The 20,070-nt window shown below is 47.8% G+C and overlaps 1 protein-coding gene across 1 annotated transcript; it reads left to right on the top strand.

Moving 5' to 3' along the window:
• The first annotated feature begins 756 nt into the window (after positions 1 to 756).
• On the top strand, positions 757 to 19,011 carry USP49 (ubiquitin specific peptidase 49). The gene is made up of 7 exons (XM_029572562.1): positions 757 to 1,072; positions 11,528 to 11,672; positions 12,910 to 14,320; positions 14,627 to 14,831; positions 15,952 to 16,060; positions 16,465 to 16,670; positions 17,116 to 19,011. Exons 3-7 carry the CDS (start codon positions 12,938 to 12,940, stop codon positions 17,295 to 17,297), a joined length of 2,085 nt encoding a protein of 694 aa, XP_029428422.1. The 5' UTR covers positions 757 to 1,072; positions 11,528 to 11,672; positions 12,910 to 12,937; the 3' UTR covers positions 17,298 to 19,011.
• The last annotated feature ends 1,059 nt before the right edge of the window (positions 19,012 to 20,070 follow it).

Below are 20,070 nucleotides of genomic sequence, written 5' to 3'. Positions count from 1 at the left end.
TTTTTCTGAATTGAGAAGTTGCTGCCATGGCAAGTTTTGCTGGAATGGGACTGCAGGCCTCTCTTATTTATAGGAATTGATGGGCCAATCTGCCATTTACTTTGCCAGTGTGTGGGGTGGTTTATAGTTCTAATTTCTCTGTGCAAGGCAGGGAAGCCAGGGTCCAAATCCCACTGCACCCCCTTTGACCTTGGGCAAATCACTTTACCCTCTGTTGCATGCTACAAACTTAGGGGCCGCCTTCTTAAAGGTTTTCTCCCATGCGGTGGCTGTGGGGGGAAAATGCTTAGGAAATGAGGCTCCTAGAATGCAGGCTCTTTGCGGATAGGGAAATACCTATAATTTGCTGTGAAGTGCCAAAAACGCAAACCCCACTGCACATTGAGACGTTGGGTACAGGTACAAACTTTGGGCCTCGTTTCCTAAGCCTGGGGGAGGGCCCTCTGGAGCTAGGGAAATAGCCCAGCACCCGCATGCACTCCGCCTGAAATCAATAAAGAGCACGGGGACGAGCCCTAGCCTGGCCCAGCCATGCCCGTGGTGGCGGCGCTCCCTGCTCAGGAGCGGGCTTTCTGCTCGAATTTCCCGGGGCGCGCGACACTGTCACTTTAAGAGTCTTTGTTTGAAACATCCTTATTTACCCTTTTGTGACGCAACCAAACTTTCAGGTTCCGATTCTCAAAACCTAACTAAGTAAGCAGCGTGAACATAAGTTCTCTCCGCCGCCTGACGGTAACGCAGTTTGCGGAGCCGCAGAGGAGGCGGGCCTTGCGTGCGCTCCCACTCGTCTCGCACAGAAGCCCCGAGACGCGTAACCAGGACGTGAATGAGATCTCCGTTTACGTAGCGCTCTTGGTTGGCGTGCGGGGTGACAAATGAGAGAAGGGAGGCGGTGCGAGGCGGCGGCAGAGGCAGCCAGTGCTGAGGCGGCCTTGCGGCGCGGTGGGCGGGGTCTAAGGTTTTGGTTGTCTCGCGGTCGGTGACAGCTCGCGCGTGCTGATGATGGCGGTAAATAAAGGATGAGACGGGGCCGATGCCGGGGCCCGGAGAGACAGCGTCGCCCGGAGCTCAGGTAACGGCGTCCGCTTGTCTTCCGGATTCCCGTGAAACCGAGTCAGCGTGGCCCGGGGCTCAGTGTCGCCCTCAGTAACTGCCCCGCTCCCCCCCCCCCCGAAGGGCCCAGCATTACCCTTAGTATCTGCCCCCTCCCCCCTGAGGACTCAGTGTTGTGTTACCCTCACTATCTGCCCCCCTTCCCCAAGAAATCCGTGTTAAGTATTATCCTCAGCATCTCCCCCTTCACCCCAGGGTTCAGCAGTACCTTCAGTATCTCCCCCCTCCCAGGGCTCATTGTTACCCTCACTATCTGCCCCCCTTCCCCAAGAAATCCGTGTTAGTATTATCCTCAGTATCTCCCCCTTCACCCCAGGGTTCAGCAGTACCTTCAGTATCTCCCCCTCCCAGGGCTCATTGTTACCCTCACTATCTGCCCCCCTCCCCCAAGAAATCCGTGTTAAGTATTATCCTCAGCATCTCCCCCTTCACCCAGGGTTCAGCAGTACCTTCAGTATCTCCCCCCTCCCAGGGCTCATTGTTACCCTCACTATCTGCCCCCCTTCCCCAAGAAATCCGTGTTAAGTATTATCCTCAGTATCTCCCCCTTCACCCCAGGGTTCAGCAGTACCTTCAGTATCTCCCCCTCCCAGGGCTCATTGTTACCCTCACTATCTGCCCCCCTTCCCCAAGAAATCCGTGTTAAGTATTATCCTCAGTATCTCCCCCTTCACCCCAGGGTTCAGCAGTACCTTCAGTATCTCCCCCCTCCCAGGGCTCATTGTTACCCTCACTATCTGCCCCCTTCCCCAAGAAATCCGTGTTAAGTATTATCCTCAGTATCTCCCCCTTCAACCCAGGGTTCAGCAGTACCTTCAGTATCTCCCCCCTCCCAGGGCTCATTGTTACCCTCACTATCTGCCCCCCTTCCCCAAGAAATCCGTGTTAAGTATTATCCTCAGTATCTCCCCCTTCACCCCAGGGTTCAGCAGTACCTTCAGTATCTCCCCCCTCCCAGGGCTCATTGTTACCCTCACTATCTGCCCCCCTTCCCCAAGAAATCCGTGTTAAGTATTATCCTCAGCATCTCCCCCTTCACCCAGGGTTCAGCAGTACCTTCAGTATCTCCCCCCTCCCAGGGCTCATTGTTACCCTCACTATCTGCCCCCCTCCCCCAAGAAATCCGTGTTAAGTATTATCCTCAGTATCTCCTCCCCTTCACCCCAGGGTTCAGCAGTACCTTCAGTATCTCCCCCCTCCCAGGGCTCATTGTTACCCTCACTATCTGCCCCCCTTCCCCAAGAAATCCGTGTTAAGTATTATCCTCAGTATCTCCCCCTTCACCCCAGGGTTCAGCAGTACCTTCAGTATCTCCCCCCTCCCAGGGCTCATTGTTACCCTCACTATCTGCCCCCCTTCCCCAAGAAATCCGTGTTAAGTATTATCCTCAGTATCTCCCCCTTCACCCCAGGGTTCAGCATACCTTCAGTATCTCCCCCCCTCCCAGGGCTCATTGTTACCCTCACTATCTGCCCCCCTCCCCCAAGAAATCCGTGTTAAGTATTATCCTCAGTATCTCCCCCTTCACCCCAGGGTTCAGCAGTACCTTCAGTATCTCCCCCCTCCCAGGGCTCATTGTTACCCTCACTATCTGCCCCCCTTCCCCAAGAAATCCGTGTTAAGTATTATCCTCAGCATCTCTCCCCCTTCACCCCAGGGTTCAGCAGTACCTTCAGTATCTCCCCCCTCCCAGGGCTCATTGTTACCCTCACTATCTGCCCCCCTTCCCCAAGAAATCCGTGTTAAGTATTATCCTCAGTATCTCCCCCTTCACCCCCAGGGTTCAGCAGTACCTTCAGTACCCCCCCCCTCCCAGGGCTCATTGTTACCCTCACTATCTGCCCCCCTTCCCCAAGAAATCCGTGTTAAGTATTATCCTCAGTATCTTCTCCCCTTCACCCCAGGGTTCAGCAGTACCTTCAGTATCTCCCCCCTCCCAGGGCTCATTGTTACCCTCACTATCTGCCCCCTCCCCCAAGAAATCCGTGTTAAGTATTATCCTCAGCATCTCCTCCTTCACCCCAGGGTTCAGCAGTACCTTCAGTATCTCCCCCCTCCCAGGGCTCATTGTTACCCTCACTATCTGCCCCCCTCCCCCAAGAAATCCGTGTTAAGTATTATCCTCAGTATCTCCTCCTTCACCCAGGGTTCAGCAGTACCTTCAGTATCTCCCCCCTCCCAGGGCTCATTGTTACCCTCACTATCTGCCCCCCCTTCCCCAAGAAATCCGTGTTAAGTATTATCCTCAGTATCTCCTCCTTCACCCAGGGTTCAGCAGTACCTTCAGTATCTCCCCCCTCCCAGGGCTCATTGTTACCCTCACCATCTGCCCCCCTCCCCCAAAGAAATCCGTGTTAAGTATTATCCTCAGTATCTCCTCCTTCACCAGGGTTCAGCAGTACCTTCAGTATCTCCCCCCTCCCAGGGCTCATTGTTACCCTCACTATCTGCCCCCCTTCCCCAAGAAATCCGTGTTAAGTATTATCCTCAGTATCTCCTCCTTCACCCAGGGTTCAGCAGTACCTTCAGTATCTCCCCCCTCCCAGGGCTCATTGTTACCCTCAGCATCTGCCCCCGAGGGCTCAGCCTTACCCTCAGTATCTGCCCTCTCCCCAACTCAGTGTTGCTCTCAATAATTGAATAATACTCACTTTCCATTAGTAAATCAAAGCAGTTTGCATACAAATATATCATATGCATATTAATGACAATAGTTTAGTACCTCCCCGCAAGCTCAATGTTACCCTTAATATCTTCCTCCCTGCTCTTTGCTCCCAAGTCCCAGGGCTCAGTGTTTTAGTAACTGCCCCCCCTTCGCCCTGGGTGCCCAGTGTTACTCTTGGTATTTTCCTTACTCCCACCCCAAGAGCTCAGTGTTACCCCCAGTATCTGCCCTTCTTCCCCTAGTAGAGTGTTATAGTTTTTGCTCCTTCCCTCCTGGGGCTCAGTGTAATAATTTTATGCTCAATATTTTCTCCCCTGCTCCTGGGGCTCAGCCATGCACTCAGTTTCTGCCCCTACCCCTACCCCTGTATTGTTCTCATCGATACTATTCCCAGTTACTAATTGTCAGGCCGATACAGTAAGGTGTGGCTGAAAGAGGTGCGTTAGTGCCGGGCGCACCCGCGTTTTCCACACGCACAGTTTGGATCACATACCGCTCTACTGTATTTAAATGGCATGCAAATGCAAGCGCGTCCAACGCGCGTCCATGAAGCGCCTATACAGTATCCTGGGTGCGCTGGTACCTGTCATTTCAAATGACATTTGAAATGACAGGTACCAGGAAGTGGATCCCAACTGTGTTAGAGAGAGATACAGGTTCTCACTCTCTCCTCTGATGCTTCCACATGGAAGTTTAGAGCAGAGGTCGTTTGGACCTGAGCTGTATTTTCTTGCCCTGGGGTGAACAGAAGACTTCTTTCTGACTCTAACATAGCAGCTGTAGGCAGGTAAGGGTCACTTGCCCCATTACGTTTGTACCCAAGAGCGCAATGGGGACCTGATCTGAGACTAGAGACAGACCCATCGCTTGAGGATGGCTTTCTACACAGTGCAGGATCTTGCTGAGGGTGAGTCGCAAGTGCTGAAATGTGCTTCTCAATGAAAATAAATACAACTTTGGTGGATGGACGCAAGCAGAAGAAGATGGAAATGATTGAGTTTATTGAACTATGAAATCCTGACTGCTAAAAGGTGAGTAGTGAGCATGGGCCTGCAGCCACCTCACCCCAGTCAAAGCCAACAATCCTGGTTTTGTCCCACTACACGCATGGGGCTGTAGTTCTGATTTTCTTAGGGTACCTGTTTAAAGGCATTGTTCTAAAAATCTGCAAGGGATTTTCTTAGGGCAATCAATGGAGAAAATCTGAACTATAAATCCATGCATGCAATGAGGCAAAAATTGTCGACTCAGTGTGCTGCAGCAGTCAAAAAAGCAAACAGAATGTTAGGAATTATTAGGAAGGGAATGCTTAATAAAATGGAAAATGTCATAATGCCTCTGTATCGCTCCATGGTGAGACCGCACCTTGAATACTGTGTACAATTCTGGTCGCCGCATCTCAAAAAAGATATAATTGCGATGGAGAAGGTACAGAGAAGGACAACCAAAATGATAAAGGGGATGGAACAGCTCCCCTATGAGGAAAGGCTGAAGAGGTTAGGGCTGTTCAGCTTGGAGAAGAGACGGCTGAGGGGGGATATGATAGAGGTCTTTAAGATCATGAGAGGTCTTGAACGGGTAAATGTGACTCGGTTATTTACACTTTCGAATAACAGAAGGACTAGGGGGCACTCCATGAAGTTAGCAAGTAGCACATTTAAGACTAATCTGAGAAAATTCTTTTTCACTCAACGCACAATTAAGCTCTGGAATTTGTTGCCAGAGGATGTGGTTAGTGCAGTTAGTGTAGCTGGGTTCAAAAAAGGTTTGGATAAGTTCTTGGAAGAGAAGTCCATTAATGGCTATTAATCAATTATACTTAGGGAATAGCCACTGCTATTAATTGCATCAGTAGCATGGGATCTTCTTAGTGTTTGGGTAATTGCCAGGTTCTTGTGGCCTGGTTTTTGGCCTCTGTTGGAAATAGGATGCTGGGCTTGATGGACCCTTGGTCTGACCCAGCATGGCAATTTCTTATGTTCTTATGTTCTTAAAACTAGCATTGGCGCAACCTGGGGTAAGGTGGGAGATGTAGTAGTCAGCTTAGGTCTGTTTTGGTAGATACGTGATAATGAAGAACATGGAAGCCACAAGCTGACTGCTGGTTTGGTTCCTGCATAATATCAGCAGTGCTAGAGTTAGAGGCTGTAACTAACCACGTTCAGAGAACTGCAAGTTAGTAAATAATCGTTTGGATTTTTAGCTTGTATTTCTAAATAATACTCAAAGTGACTTTTATTAGTAATTCAAGTACACTAAATGCCTGTAGCCTAACTGAGTACCTGAAGCAATGAAAGATGAAGCGACTTGCTGAAGGTCACAGGGCATGTCACTGAGGAAAGTAGGATTTGAACATTGATATTTCTAGTTTGCAGCGCATGACTGTAACCATTAGGCCACTGCTCTTCTCTGTGTAATGTGTACCCAAAGTGGTGGCAACACAAAACAATATCAGAAATGAAAAAGTATAGTGGAAACAAGAGGGGACGACCAGAGATCAAATAGTCTGTTGTAGTAGGAGGCGAAAATGGACAAGCTAAATGGGTCTTGGGTTTAGGTGCTGTCGTATTCTGTTTTTTTTTTCTTCCTTTCTATCGGTCCATCAAGAGTTTTTTCTACTATTCTACTTATTTACACAGAAAAACCGAAGCTGTTTGTATAAGAAGCAGCAATAATCATCCTGCTTCAGACAGTGCTGTGAAGTTATTTCAGCAGGAATATTTACAATTGATTTAAAAAGGATAATTGCTTTTCAGGTTCTTTGAAACACTGTACAAGATATGTGACTGTCTTTCTTTCAGAATGTTTATTGTTATGTTGCTTTTAAGCTAAACCCCCTGGAGTAGCTGTTTTAGCAAATATGTCATAACTTTTGTCCGGGCCATGGCAACTTCAGTAGCACACCTGCACTCTGTGCCGCTTCCTGACCTCACATGCACCTGATGGGATCGGTGAAGTCACAAATGACATCACAACCTCCGTGAACCAATCATATCCCATATGAAAGGATTTGACAGTTCCGCACGTGGCTGCTCTTAAGGATTCAAGAAAATTGCAAGCTGCTTGAAGAATTGCGAAATTAACCTGGTAACTTTTTCAGCTTTTGGGTATTGTGTGTTCCATTATGAGTCTCTCACACATTTAACCTCCCAGATGCAGAGGTCCAGTGACTCATTTCTGTGAGCACAGGATAAAGTAAAAAGCTGAAGGAGTGCTTTGGAGGAGGTTTATGGAACTGTACGTTTTCAGTTTCACGTCATCTTACATAAATTAATGAAAAAAGATGCTGGAGTTGATGTATAAAGCAGACTAGATTTTTGGAGCTGGGTAGGCGGTCAGCATGCTGTATGTTTTGTGTACACTGATCATCAGGTGTGTTCCTCCTTCCCTTGCCACCCCCTAAAAAATTGTTGCATTGTGTTAGTATAAACTGTTTCAACTTATGGCATTTGGCATTTTCTAGCAAAGCAGTCAGCGGTATGTGTTGTCATAGTGTTTTCTCAGCATTGCTTTATTTTCCCTTAATATGCTTATATGTGTGAATTGTACTAGCCTGTGAAATCTTGCCGAGCAGGAATAGATTAGCTCCTGTTGTCCATGCTCTGTGTACGTGGTAATTGCTGGAGAAAACGGTCCCCATCCTTTTCAGGTGTACGTGCTTGCTGACTCAGACGGATGACATGGATCCCAGGCGGTCACCCTCTTGTGACAGCCCTGTGTGTTGGTAAAATCTCACCTGACAAATTGAACCCAGCACAGGAAAAGGCTCCCGCTTGTGTCAGCAGCTCTAACATGTCTGTGTGATATGCTTTCTTAGCTGGAGGTTTTATGAACTGTTAATGTGTTACGAACCAAACCTCCTTACTACTTTTATAGATTTAAGTGTTTATTAGTCAGGTTTTGTTGGTGTAATGGTAATGAGAGGATATTAACTGCAACACTTCCACTGACAGCTAAATCTTCAAGTGAGACATTCCTGGGAAGCTATTCTGTACAACTTTCCATCACATCCTTTCAGTAGCTTTCAAGAAATGTAACGCAGACACAGAAGGTGTATTCAGGAATCGTACTAGAATCTGATGTGGTCATATTACTGCTGTGGCACAGTGTCCACACCATGCTATGCGACAGCAAAAGGTGTAGCAACCAAGAAAAGAAATGACAGAAGTTTATAAATGCATTAGTGGGATAGAACAGGGAAATAAAGGACAATTATTTATCCTTTCAAATAATAGTAAATCAAGAGGACACGCCATGAAACTAGCAACCAGCAGATGCAGGAGACTGTGAATAGTGATTCTCACATGGATCGACGGTATATAAAACACTCAAAACCAATCATAGAAAGAACCTTTTCACTCGAAGTGCACTCTTAAGCTGCGGAATCTGTTGCCGGAGGATGTGATTAAAGCGACTACCATAGTGGGGTTTAAAAGATGTTTAGTCAAGTTTCTGGAGGAAAAGTACATAACACATTATTAGTGAAAAGCACTGCTATCCAAGGGAGTGAGTAACAAGAAATGGTTCTAGTTTTTGGGATGCGCTGGGCTCAATGGACCTTGGTCTGACCCAGCATGGCAGTTCTGTATGGATCTTTTTATCTGACTCCCTGCACTGACGTGTGTGTTTCCTTGCCATACTCCCAGCAGTGGTAGAAGTGATGCATAAAGTTAACAAAGAAATGGAAGTGGACGCTGAGATTGTCTTGGAAGGACTAGAGCGAGAGTAGGGGATGAGTTTGAAATGTCACTCCTACTTTCTGGCTATAGATGCATGATTGAGTGAGAACAGCAGCTTGCGTTCCAGCCATTCCAATGTTTTGCCATACGAGTGACCGTGGACTCCAGCTGGCCGAAGCAGGGTGACCACCTCCACATTCTGCTGAAGTCTTTCTTACTGGGTCATTAATTCTCATTCCCGCTCTCATTGGCCACTTTGATTTAGGGTTGCTATGGAAATGGGCGTGGCGTCACAAGTGTAGCATTACGATGTCACGTCTGGCTTCTGCAGAGGATGGGCTGTGAGAAGAGAGATGGGCAAAATGCAAGCTCAGAGGTGTCATGCAATGGATGGGCATTAGTTTCCTCCGACCTGGCAATATGCGCGCACCTCGATGACTTTCTAGTACACGCAGGGAAATGGATAGTATGTGTGTAGTTTTAGTAATGAGATACACGCATGCTATCCATTTTCTCACGTGTACTATAAAATCGACAAGCTATGTGCCTGCCGCCAAATCGGAGGAAACTACTGCGCATCCCTAGCATAGGGGGCCTGCTTCCTCTTGCTTAGGGTAGTGTGCTGGTACAGCTTTAATGGGCTGCCAAAATCTGAAATCCGGCCCTGGTCTGGCTACTTTGAGTTCTCGCTTCCGTTGCTCTCTGGACTGCTTCACAGGATGAGCCTTAGACCCACAACATAGGCTGAAATAAAAATTTGCTAAGACGTCTACAGATTGAGCACTCTTGAACTCTGAGTTTGTAAGGCTTGCTTTTTTTTTTTTTAGGTTAACTTTATATTTTTATGGAGAATGACAAATGTTGTGCCAGGATAATTCTGTTGATAGGAAAAATGAGCTTGATTGCATTAGTGAATCGCTGCAGATTCCGTGTCCTGCACCTGCGGACACCTAAGTGAGCGCACAGGCTGTTGCTGTCTAGACTACATCACACGCTCTGCGTCTCTGCTGCTGAACTCTTGCATTTTCACACTTTGCTCTGGATTAAATGGAGACAATTTATCAACTGGCCTGAAGTGACCTTAAGCCCCCCACTCACTTGGAACATTTCCCTCAGGGCAAAAGCATTTCCATTCTCAGAATCTCCCGCTTTTCTCCAGAACTCTCTTTGAATGAAAATTGACATGTTAGATCTTTAGAAGTGATTTATTTTTTGACCGGTCATGGCTCATCTTGAGGGGAGGCAGCAGGATCTACAATAGCACCACAAGATGGCTAAATCTGGGAGCAGCTCTTTAACGTGCAGACTGAGACCTCTTACAGATGGAAGGAAGGAGAGGTAATGTGATCTGAAGTTACTCAGCTGCTTTCTTTCGGCTGTAGCCTTTGTCTTCTCTGAGCACGTTGCCAGTCTGCTTCCCATTCCTGATCTTTTGCTTTTAGAATAAGTAGATTCTTTTCAGCACTCCAAAGGTCCCTTCTCTGGGACTTTTTACATTCTCTTTGGAAAGACGATTTGAAGGAGCTTGACCACACGTTTTTGTTTTGGTTTTCACATTTCTCTAGCTCTGGTGTTGCCAAATGAGAATGGACAGATGTGGCCTATCAGCAGATCCAGTACTGCTGACTTGGAGTAGAATTAAGTTTATAGGTCCTGGGTTCCTTACAGGGACAGAGGTGTGGGGTTTGTTTGGTTTTTTTTGAGGAACAGTCAAGTGCAGGAATATCCAAGTGATTTTAGTACTGGCTTGTGAGCCAGGAAGTCAGAGTTCAAATCCCACTGCCACTCCTTGTGACCTTGGGCAAGTCATGTTATCCTCCATTGCTTCGGGTACAAGGGGATGATTTAGAATGTGAGCTAATGCATCGAGAGGTAAAAAAATGCACACAAAGCACTTCCCAGCAGGAATTCCCTGTCAGATTCCTGGCCTTCTCCTGCTGCTTACTTTGGGGCTGATGCAATATTTGTGCGCAGAAAAGGGGCAAGCGAAGCGACATTTTAAACAAAAAAGGAGGAGCTAGCATCCCTCGGCATCGGGCGCACAGGGGGAGGTGGCTGCCATTGCGGGTTGGGTTTCTCCTACTACCAGCAGAGACCTGCACAAGATACAGGAACTGGACCGTGGATATTGTGTCAGTCTTCACTCTCTCTTCAGATCATTTATAAATAAATTAAACACCAGTCCCAGTAAAGACCCCTAAGGCACACCACTATTTACCTTCCTGCATTGAGAGAAATGACCATTCCTTCCTGTTCTGTTTCCTGTCACTTAGCCACTTACCAATCCACAATAAAACATTACCTCCTATCACATGACCTTTTAATTGTCTGATGAGTCCAGCATGAGGGACTTTGTTAAACGCTTTCTGAAAATCCAGATACACTATATCCACTGATTTCACTCTTGTCAACATGTTCAATGCCCTCAAACAAATCTAACAGATTTGCTAAATCCATGTTGGGTCTGCCCCATTAGTGTCTATGCAGATGGCCAGAATAGCTTCTCCGTTAGCGGGGAATAGAAATGCGGCTGCCAGCTCCTGTACAGGTTAAAAGACCATGGGCCCTGGGATAAATGTGAAGAGGTGACACCTGCAGATAGCTCCTTCCCTTGCCCTGTGCTATGGCAGTTTATAGGGTTGGCTGTAGGTCGCTGCAAGGATTTGCCCCATACAAGCTATGTGGAACGTCTTGGTGTAGACGGTCACTGAAGATTCACAAGTTTTTTTGACCCCTGCTATTTTATGATTGTGTACACTCCTGAGGTGTGCGGAGACTCTGACTGTACATGGTTTAACTAAATCCTCCTTATATACGTTTCTTGCACATATCCCTGAGCAAGCTTGATGTTAAAAGGGAGTTTACTAAAACTGCACTGGTTGGTGGATAAAGAAATTCCTGCTTTACTATTGAGCTTGATGGTGGTATGTGCAACCCCTGAACCATTATGTCATGAAGAGAAGAAGTGATGAGGGTCTCAACTCTGGGAATGCATTTTTGGGGAATTCTCTGCACTTGGAAGTTGGAGAGCCTTTGTTTTTCATGTCACACAAGTGTTCTTCTCTTATAGAGCATGGAACTGAGCTGCTTTTGATGTGCCAGTCTGAAAGGGAAGTTTGCAGCTTCAGGATTGCCAAGCTCCCAGTGGCTGTCATGGGGCTGCTGCAGGCTCTGATCCTTGACGTCTGCAGAGCAGAATGCTTAATCAGGACTCCGTGAGTATTGTGTGTGATAATGCCTCTCTACACTTTATTGGGAATTCTAGGGGCTGTACCTCTGAAAGGATAAAGACAGTATGGAGGCAAACCTCCTTAGGGCCTACACCAGAAGCCCTAGGGAGACAATATAGACATTCAAACTCATCAAAGGTATAAATGAAGCACAAGCCCGCCCCTTTACAACCAATAATTCACAAACACAGATTTGGGAGTCAACAGGCCGCAGCTTTATTAAACACCCCGGAGCCTGAGCCAGGCAAATATATATCTTGAATGCCCCCATTTTCGCCCATCAACCACAAGTCAGCAAGATGGGCAACCCAGTCTATCCCAGCCTGCAAAACATGTGAACCCAGGCTGTCCCAGCCTGCATGAAGTGCCCCCCTTTATCACGTCCCCACGACTCCCACCACCATCCAGCAAGGAGCCGAATAAACCGACCCCCGCCACCATCCAGCAAGGAGCCGTACCAGCCACAACTGCACCCAGTTGTTTGGCTAGGGACCGTCAGGTCCGCCACCAGTTACCACAACATAATCCCCTCCAATCGGCTCTGACTGCCCGCCACCCCCCCCCCCCATCACAAGAGCTGCGACAACGATAAGGCCCCATACAAAAACAGTAACAACAAGGGCGGGTGGGATGCAGCGCCAGGTGCCCAGCCAAGAAGAGGGACTGACCTGGAGACGTCAGGTAATCTCCCCCCCAGCACGAAGCCTACCCGACCTGTCAGAAACAAAGCTTTTCAGAGGAAAGAGTGCTTCAGAGTAAGAGGTCACCATATGAGTCTCCGAGGTTTCTTCACAGGAAGGCTGGATGCCTGGAGACAACACCAGAAACCGAATTCAAGAAAGCCTAAGATATGCACAGGGGATCCATGGTGACAAAGAAATGAGGGGAAAGCCAGCTGGGGTCTCTGGCATTTTACCAGGATGGAACCTGCCAGCAGATTCTGTTTCTTCATCCCTTTGGCAGGATAATGTGCTATAGGGCTCTTCACTCGCTGAGCATTATCTGTTGGTAAAAGGTGGTGCACACTCACTTCTGAGAGCAAGGATTTTCCTCCCCCTAGTGCGTCTCTCACATATGCAGAATGGAGACTTAGTGAGATCAGCTGTATATGTGTGTGGGGGGGGGGGGGGGAGCTTGCAGTGTTGCTACTTGTGCTGAATATGGGGGATATTTGAGATAGGAGGTAAATGTCTTTATTGCTTATTGTCTCTTACCTCATTAGGTTGAAGCAGTGGAGACTCCTGTAAGACATGGATAGATGCAAACATGTTGGGCGGCTACGACTCGCCCAGGACCATTCCATCTTAAATCCCCAAAGGTGGCACTGCATGGAATGTGAAACCACTGAATCTGTCTGGGCTTGTCTGAAATGCTCTCATGTGGCCTGTGGCCGGTACATTGAAGAACATGCATTCAAACACTTTCAGGAGACGAGACATCCACTAGCCATGGAAGTCTCTGAACTCTATGTGTTTTGTTACCTGTGTGAGGACTATGTGTTGAATGATAACCCTGAGGGGGACCTGAAGTTGTTGAGGAGTACACTTTCTGTGATTAGGAACCAGAAAAACCTGCTCTCGCCCCGAAGCGGGAGAACCTTACGATCCAAAGTCTCAGGGGAGCACATGTGCAGCCGTCCCAGGAACCCTCAGGGACAGCCTCAGATGCTCACTGCTCTGTGGCACAGGCGTCAGTCCTTGTTGGCCAAAGCACTGAAAACCTGGTTTGACAAGAGCTCGCGAGGCCAGCTGAAACTGGAGCAGCAAAAGCAAAGGGAGGAGATGGAGAAGAAGAAGGAGGAGGCCAGGCAGCGGAGACAGGAAATGAAGCGGCGTCTGTTGGAGGAGTTGGCCAGCACACCCCCAAGAAAGAGTGCCAGACTACTGTCCCATGTCCACCGAGAAAGCCTGATCCCCAGAAAGTTCAGGGAGATGTCAACAGGTGCCCCTACCTCAAAACGAGTGGCAACCAGCAGGTTGAACCAGTTCTACTCCATCCGGCACAAGCCCATGGTGACCCCTGGTGTGACCGGTCTGCGCAACCTCGGAAATACCTGTTACATGAACTCCATCCTTCAGGTGCTCAGCCACCTCCAGAAGTTTAGGGAATGCTTTTTAACCCTTGACCCCAATGAGACTGAAGAGTTATTGGCCAAATCGGCAAATGGGAGACCTCGAATGTCTAACAAGCCGGCTAACAGCTCTGCTGCTAATGGATCTGGAAAGCAGGATCAATTAGGATCAACTTGGAGGCAGAACGTGCCAGCCGGCCTAAATGGTGGCTCTTCTATAAACCGGAGCTTGGAATTGGTGCAGCCCAAGGAACGGAGTTCAAAGCACATTTCTCTTTGTCATGAACTGCATACCCTCTTCCGAGTCATGTGGTCCGGGAAGTGGGCCCTGGTATCCCCTTTTGCCATGCTGCATTCAGTGTGGAGCCTGATTCCTGCCTTTCGGGGCTATGACCAGCAGGATGCTCAGGAATTCCTCTGTGAGCTACTGGATAAAGTACAGCAAGAGCTGGAGTCTGAAGGCACCACGCACCGAATCCTCATCCCCTTCTCTCAGAGGAAACTCACCAAGCAGGTCCTGAAGGTGGTGAACACCATCTTCCATGGGCAGCTGCTCAGTCAGGTACCCTCTGCTTTTCTCCTACTGCTCTGCTCCTTCTTTCTTTTGCTGATGTACTGTTGTGAGCCGTCCTGAGTCCTGGCGAGACACACATCAGAAGTATAATAGATCTCATAAGCTAAGCCCAGTTAGGCCTGATCAGTACTTAGAGAAGCTTGCTAGAAGCCCTTCGGCTGTAGTTGGCCCAGTGTGGTCTCTTCAGGGCATATTTAGATTTGGATAAATAGCATTGCTGGGGGTGGAGGATGTGTTGCAGGTGAAGAGTGCCTGTAATTGTATTCCTGTAAGTACTTTTTTTCCTTTAAACAGGTGACCTGTCTAACATGCAGTTATAAATCAAACACAGTTGAGCCTTTCTGGGATCTCTCCCTGGAGTTCCCCGAACGCTATCACTGCATCGAGAAAGGGGTCCTTCCTGTCAGCCTTACAGAATGCACATTGACAGAAATGTTGACAAAGTTTACAGAAACGGAGGCTCTGGAAGGCAGAATCTATGCTTGCGACCAGTGCAACAGTAAGTGTACAGTGCACCTTGGTTGTATTTATTTTATTTTCAAGAAAATGTTATCCGCACCTATTGCAAAAAAGCTTGTGGCAGAGTACATAAGAAATACAAACATAAAATCCAACACGGAAAGCAAAATGAGCATAAAAGCAGACTAAATATCCCCCTTAGTTGTAGTGAGCTGTGGCCCGACTTCCATTCTAACCAGCGGCAGGGATGTGCATTTCTCACATTCATTTCAGCCACTTTCTAGTACATGCGTTAAACAGAGATGTGTGCATGTTTAATAATGAGATAAATGTATACTCCTTAATAGTAAGGAGAGTCAAGAATAGTTACTCAAAAAATGTCAACTCTAGTAATAAAGGGAAGCAAACAATTGTTTTAATACAAACCAGCAAGCCTGACATTGTGCATCTCAACAGACACCAACTGGCCTTTTAATCATTCACCTTCAAAAAAATGTTTTTATTTGTTGTTATGATGCAAAAAGCTTTCTTCCTATCTCATTTTCTTTTGTTTTCATAAAATATAACTGTCCCCGATCCTCAGAGCATGTAAAGAATAGACTCTTACGTATCCTTTGAAAGAACAGCCCAACACGGCCAGGGTTTCGCAAAATGCTTGATCATCAGGGGCAGCAAGAGTCTTAACCGAAAAATAGTAATAAGGCATTCTTAGACATAAAGTGAAATAGTCATAGCAGGTGGAAAGTACTTATCTCAATATTGTGTGACCTTGAGGAATCAGATCCTGTCAGCCTAGGCTTGTCACTTTGGGTTTCTTTTTAAAGCCTCTTGATATTGGTGAAGGACTGTGATAAGGCCTCGGTTGCAAACATCTTCAAAGATGTCTACATGTGGAGTGCGTGAGTGCCGAAGCTTGCTGAAAGGAATTAGTGATGTTTGACTTTTTAGCATGAAAGGCTTATCAGAGTGTACAAGGATTTGTGTGTCCCTGTGATCTAACGCACACAAACCTGTTGGGGGGCAGACAGACATATTGGCTCTGAAACGAGGGTTGTGGGAGGTGGGCGGAGTTAGGAAGTTTGCCCTAAGAAAGGTGTTGGGATTTGTTAAATTATTAGTTACTAAAATTTACATTTTTCTTCTACTCTAATCCTTCTCAGGCAGACGGCGAAAGTCCTCCCCAAAACCTCTTGTTCTGAGTGAAGCTAAAAAGCAGTTAATGCTCTACAGACTACCTCAGGTCCTTCGGCTTCACCTTAAGCGATTCAGGTGAGAGCAGGATGCACCTGGGGCTCATGCTCCATGCTGCTCTTGCATGCTTAGCTGCTGGTTACAGTGCTGCACTTTTACTGTAGATTAATGAATACCCGATTGATGTTTCCCAGTGGAGCACTTGTCGCCTCACACTATAAACAGCCTCTAGTTGCTACAGCATGAAGCCATCCACAAAATTTCACCCAGTTTTGTCTTCTTTAAAAAGAAATGTTTTCCCTACCCGTCTCCCAGCTTTTGTGATGATCTGGTGTGAGGCCATTGGTTTTACACTGCGCCCCGCGCCCCTTTCCCTGGGGCTGGGTTTCTCCCTTCTCAGGATATTCTGGAAGGCAGTAGCATACAGGTAGAGAATGCCCCGCGCTCATGGAACGAGGGTCTTTGTGTGTGTCTGCTTGCAGGTGGTCTGGACGTAATCATCGTGAGAAGATCGGGGTCCATGTCTTCTTTGACCAGGTATTAAACATGGAACCATACTGCTGCAGGGACACTCTCTCCTCTCCTGACCATGAAACCTATGTCTACGACCTCTCGGCTGTGGTGATGCATCATGGGAAAGGGTTTGGCTCAGGACACTACACAGCATATTGCTACAATACAGAGGGAGGTGGGTGCTTTTTCTTAAGGAAATGGGAACCTTCTGTTAATCCTTTTTGTTTTGTAGACTGCATTGTGCCTGGCTCTGAAGGTACTTGTCTACCTATTCTTTAGCCATAAGGAAGCGATTCTAGTAGTGTTTGTTGGATGCCAGAGGCCGTGCCAGCAGGAGATGCTCCTGGGACGAGGTATACATGAAACAATGCAAGCGTTTGCCTTACAGCGAGGGCTTCACTATTCTCTGCTACCAGTGCACGCCCTGTAGCTTCTAAACACGGAGACAAAATGAAACAGAGAAGTAGCAGGGCTCTGCTGGGTGGTGTGGAGGGACTTTAGAAAGTGCTGCTCATCTATCCTAGTGGCTGAAGCAAAGAAAAAGCTGCTGCATACCTACTTAATATGTGCACATTTGGTTCCAGACCCAGTCTAATCATCCTGCTTTTCTCCTCTTGCAGGTTTTTGGGTTCATTGCAATGACTCAAAGCTGAATATGTGCAGTGTGGATGAAGTGTGTCGAACCCAGGCCTACATTCTTTTCTATACTCAAAGAACAAGCCTGCTGGGCAAAGCAGGGATCTCCGAAGCAGCCCTCGCAACTCAGGTGCTGTCCAACACCAGCGCTCCCACCTTGCCCTGACCAGGACTCCTGTGCCAGTATCATCCCTGGGGGGAGGTGTGGTGGCACCTTCATCTTTCCTCGAACACTGCAGTCATATGCACAAGTGTGGGAATGCCCTCAGCGACAGCTTCAGTGCCATTTTCTTCAGGAGAGCAGTGCTTCTCCTGAATTTCAGAAAATGAATAAGGCCTACTTCAGAAACAGCAGCCAGGCAGGAGGCAATGCTGGTGGAGGGAGGGCAGAACAGGGCTGCGCCAAAGCTCCTGCTTTTACTTTTTTGTTTTCTGACCCTCCTTGGACCCAGCAGAACCTCTTTCATTCCTTTGGGCCCTCCAGGCTAAAAGTAATGGGAGTGAGCACGTTTGAAAAGTCAGGCTACACTAGCAGTGTGGTGGTAAACCGATGTCCACGCACAGGAAATGCATCGTCGTTGCAATATAATTTTATCATCAGTGGCTCCTTCTGTCAGACATGAAACAGATTCTCTTTTGCCCGTAGCCTCCAGATGTACTCAGTTGGAGTCTGTTTCATATCTGACACTACTGATGAGCGTGGCCATTGCCGCCTCAACCCACTGTGAGCCCCAGCTCCTGGTGGACCTTATTTTAAACAGAGCTCTATTTTTTGTACAACCTACCTTGCCAGGAGCCCCCCCTCGCAGTTTCCCGTAGCCGCGTGGCTAGCGTGAAAGGAACCTTGTGTTTCTTGGGTGGGAAGCAAATGCTATAGGAAAGACCCCACTGCAGAGGTCAGGTCCTGAATCTCTGGCAGGAGAGGCTGAAGAGCAGCAGACGCAGCAGCTTTAATATTTCCTGTCGGAGAGCTGCGCTTTCAATCTTCTGCCGGCGCGGGCTGCAGTAAGCTTTGAATTCAGCTGGGACTTGCATTGAGTACGGGGCAGGAGGACATGGAAGGCAGTCCTCCCCCCTTGTATAATAAAGTTTGTCTTGCCGCTCCTAAACTTTAAACTCCGTTTCTGACACTGGCCCCTTTCTTTCTTTAGTTAGCACTGAAAGCTTCCTTATCATGGCCCCAGGAGCTCTTCTCCTTTCTGTCTTTATTTATAATGAAATGGAGGCAGTGTTCAGGACTGACCTTAGCCCCACTCTGGAGATGCTAGAAGGGTAGCGGGGGGTCTACCCCCATCCCCCTTATGCCTTATGTAGCCATACCAGTCCCAAATGACACTTAGGGCCTATGCTGGCACTCTGTTTCTTTTCAGTTAAGTGATTAACTTACAAACAAGAACATGCAACAGGGACCCTGTGCCATGGTCTGGGCCTTACCGAGATGGGGGCTAGGAGTTTCCCGCACTCTGGCCATCCCCTCACTGGCTGCAGCTGACAAGCCTCAGTGTCCCCCAGGCCTGGGGCCTGTACTTCAGGTACATGGGAGGCTGCTTTTGCAGAAATGCTAAGATTGCGCTAGTACCGGCTTGGCAGGGGTTAATTGTGAAAGCGATGCACAAGCTTCCGCTCCAGTCCTGAACCCTCTCTTTTTGTTTTGTGACGGCAGAAAGTCTGTCATGCTCGGGACAGGAGATTTACTTCACCTATGGCTAAAGCTTTCAGAACTCAATTTGGTGCCTTGCAGCTGATTTATGTTCCTGGGGGGTGACAGATCTCTTAAGGAACCGCAATGCAGGCTGCTTTACCTTGTCCCCATTCAACTGGCAAACCTCTGAATGGGTTTACAAGTCCTTTCACATCCATGGTTTTTTATATTTTTTGGAGCTGCTCGTGAAGGCAGAGCTTGGGTGGATTTTAGCCAAAAGCATCTTAAAAAAAACAACAAACAAAACACCCCCCCATTTGTACTTAACTCGAAACTACTTTGTCCAAAAGCTAATGATTTGCTTAGTAGTAGCCATGCAGGCCCTTCTCTGAAGCGCAGCGGTAAGGCTGCTGTCTTTCTCTCCTCTTCACTAGCTCAGAGGAAACTGGTGCTGAGAGCTGCCCAGTTAGTCCGAGTGGCAGACTGTAGCGATGTGTGCACCCATCCTGGGCACGTAGGCCGAGCCCCGGCACAGGTAGTTCTCATTCTGCAGAAAGGATTCTCCTACCAGCTCTGGGATTAGCTCGTCAGCTCCCAGTATGCAACTTTTATTTGGTAAATCTGGGGGCAATAGCGAGCTGTGACCATAGGAAAGTGATATGACAACGTTAGAGCTGACCTGAGGCCCGGCCCTCTTATGAAACAGGCAGTGAGATGTTGCTGCTGCTGTCTTGCAGTAAACAAAAACTCTGTATACTGCTTGGTATACATAAGTCTGGTAGAAAGCCAACAGCTCAGGTTACTGGTGTAATTGTGAAGCAGCCCAAGGATTTAAATGACTACAAGTACAGGTAGGGAAAAAAGAAAAATTGTCTTCTAAAGATTAAGCTTATGTGCAATGTTTCCCATCCACTTGCTCTAGGATATCAAAAGCTTGAGAAAAGATGCAAGCAAACTGACTAAGACTTGTGCCTGAAGCTTAAAGCTGCCACAGCACTGTAGCAGGGAGGTCGGCCAGGCCAGCAGAGCCCCCCCCCAATTCTCAGATGCCTTTCACTAGACCCATGTTCTTTGGTGTACAATAAACAGGTCCACGCTAATGCCCAAGAGCTTCACTTTCCTTGTTTTTCCTCATCCCACCCACCCACACACGCAGAGGGGGCAGGGAAAGCTGAGTGCTGAAGAATATTGCCTAGGATTCTGCATCTCCCACCCTCAACCTCTGCTCCTGGCAATGCCCAAAGCACAAACCTGTGATGAAGAGCAGCTTTTCCTTCCTCACCCAGCAGGAGAGGTC

Source organism: Rhinatrema bivittatum, chromosome 12 (assembly GCF_901001135.1).
Source record: "Rhinatrema bivittatum chromosome 12, aRhiBiv1.1, whole genome shotgun sequence".
In the NCBI taxonomy this organism is placed as follows: Eukaryota; Metazoa; Chordata; class Amphibia; order Gymnophiona; family Rhinatrematidae; genus Rhinatrema; species Rhinatrema bivittatum.
The sequence above is the reverse complement of the archived record's forward strand: the minus strand, read 5'-3'. Positions and strand labels throughout refer to the sequence as shown.

Bases quoted from the DNA above. Each gene is read 5' to 3' on its own strand.
- USP49 (XM_029572562.1), top strand. From the start codon at position 12,938: ATGGATAGATGCAAACATGTTGGGCGGCTACGACTCGCCCAGGACCAT. The intron at 14,321-14,626 runs GTACCCTCTGCT...TCCTTTAAACAG, and splicing joins ATGGGCAGCTGCTCAGTCAG to GTGACCTGTCTAACATGCAG. The intron at 16,061-16,464 runs GTGAGAGCAGGA...GTCTGCTTGCAG, and splicing joins CTTCACCTTAAGCGATTCAG to GTGGTCTGGACGTAATCATC.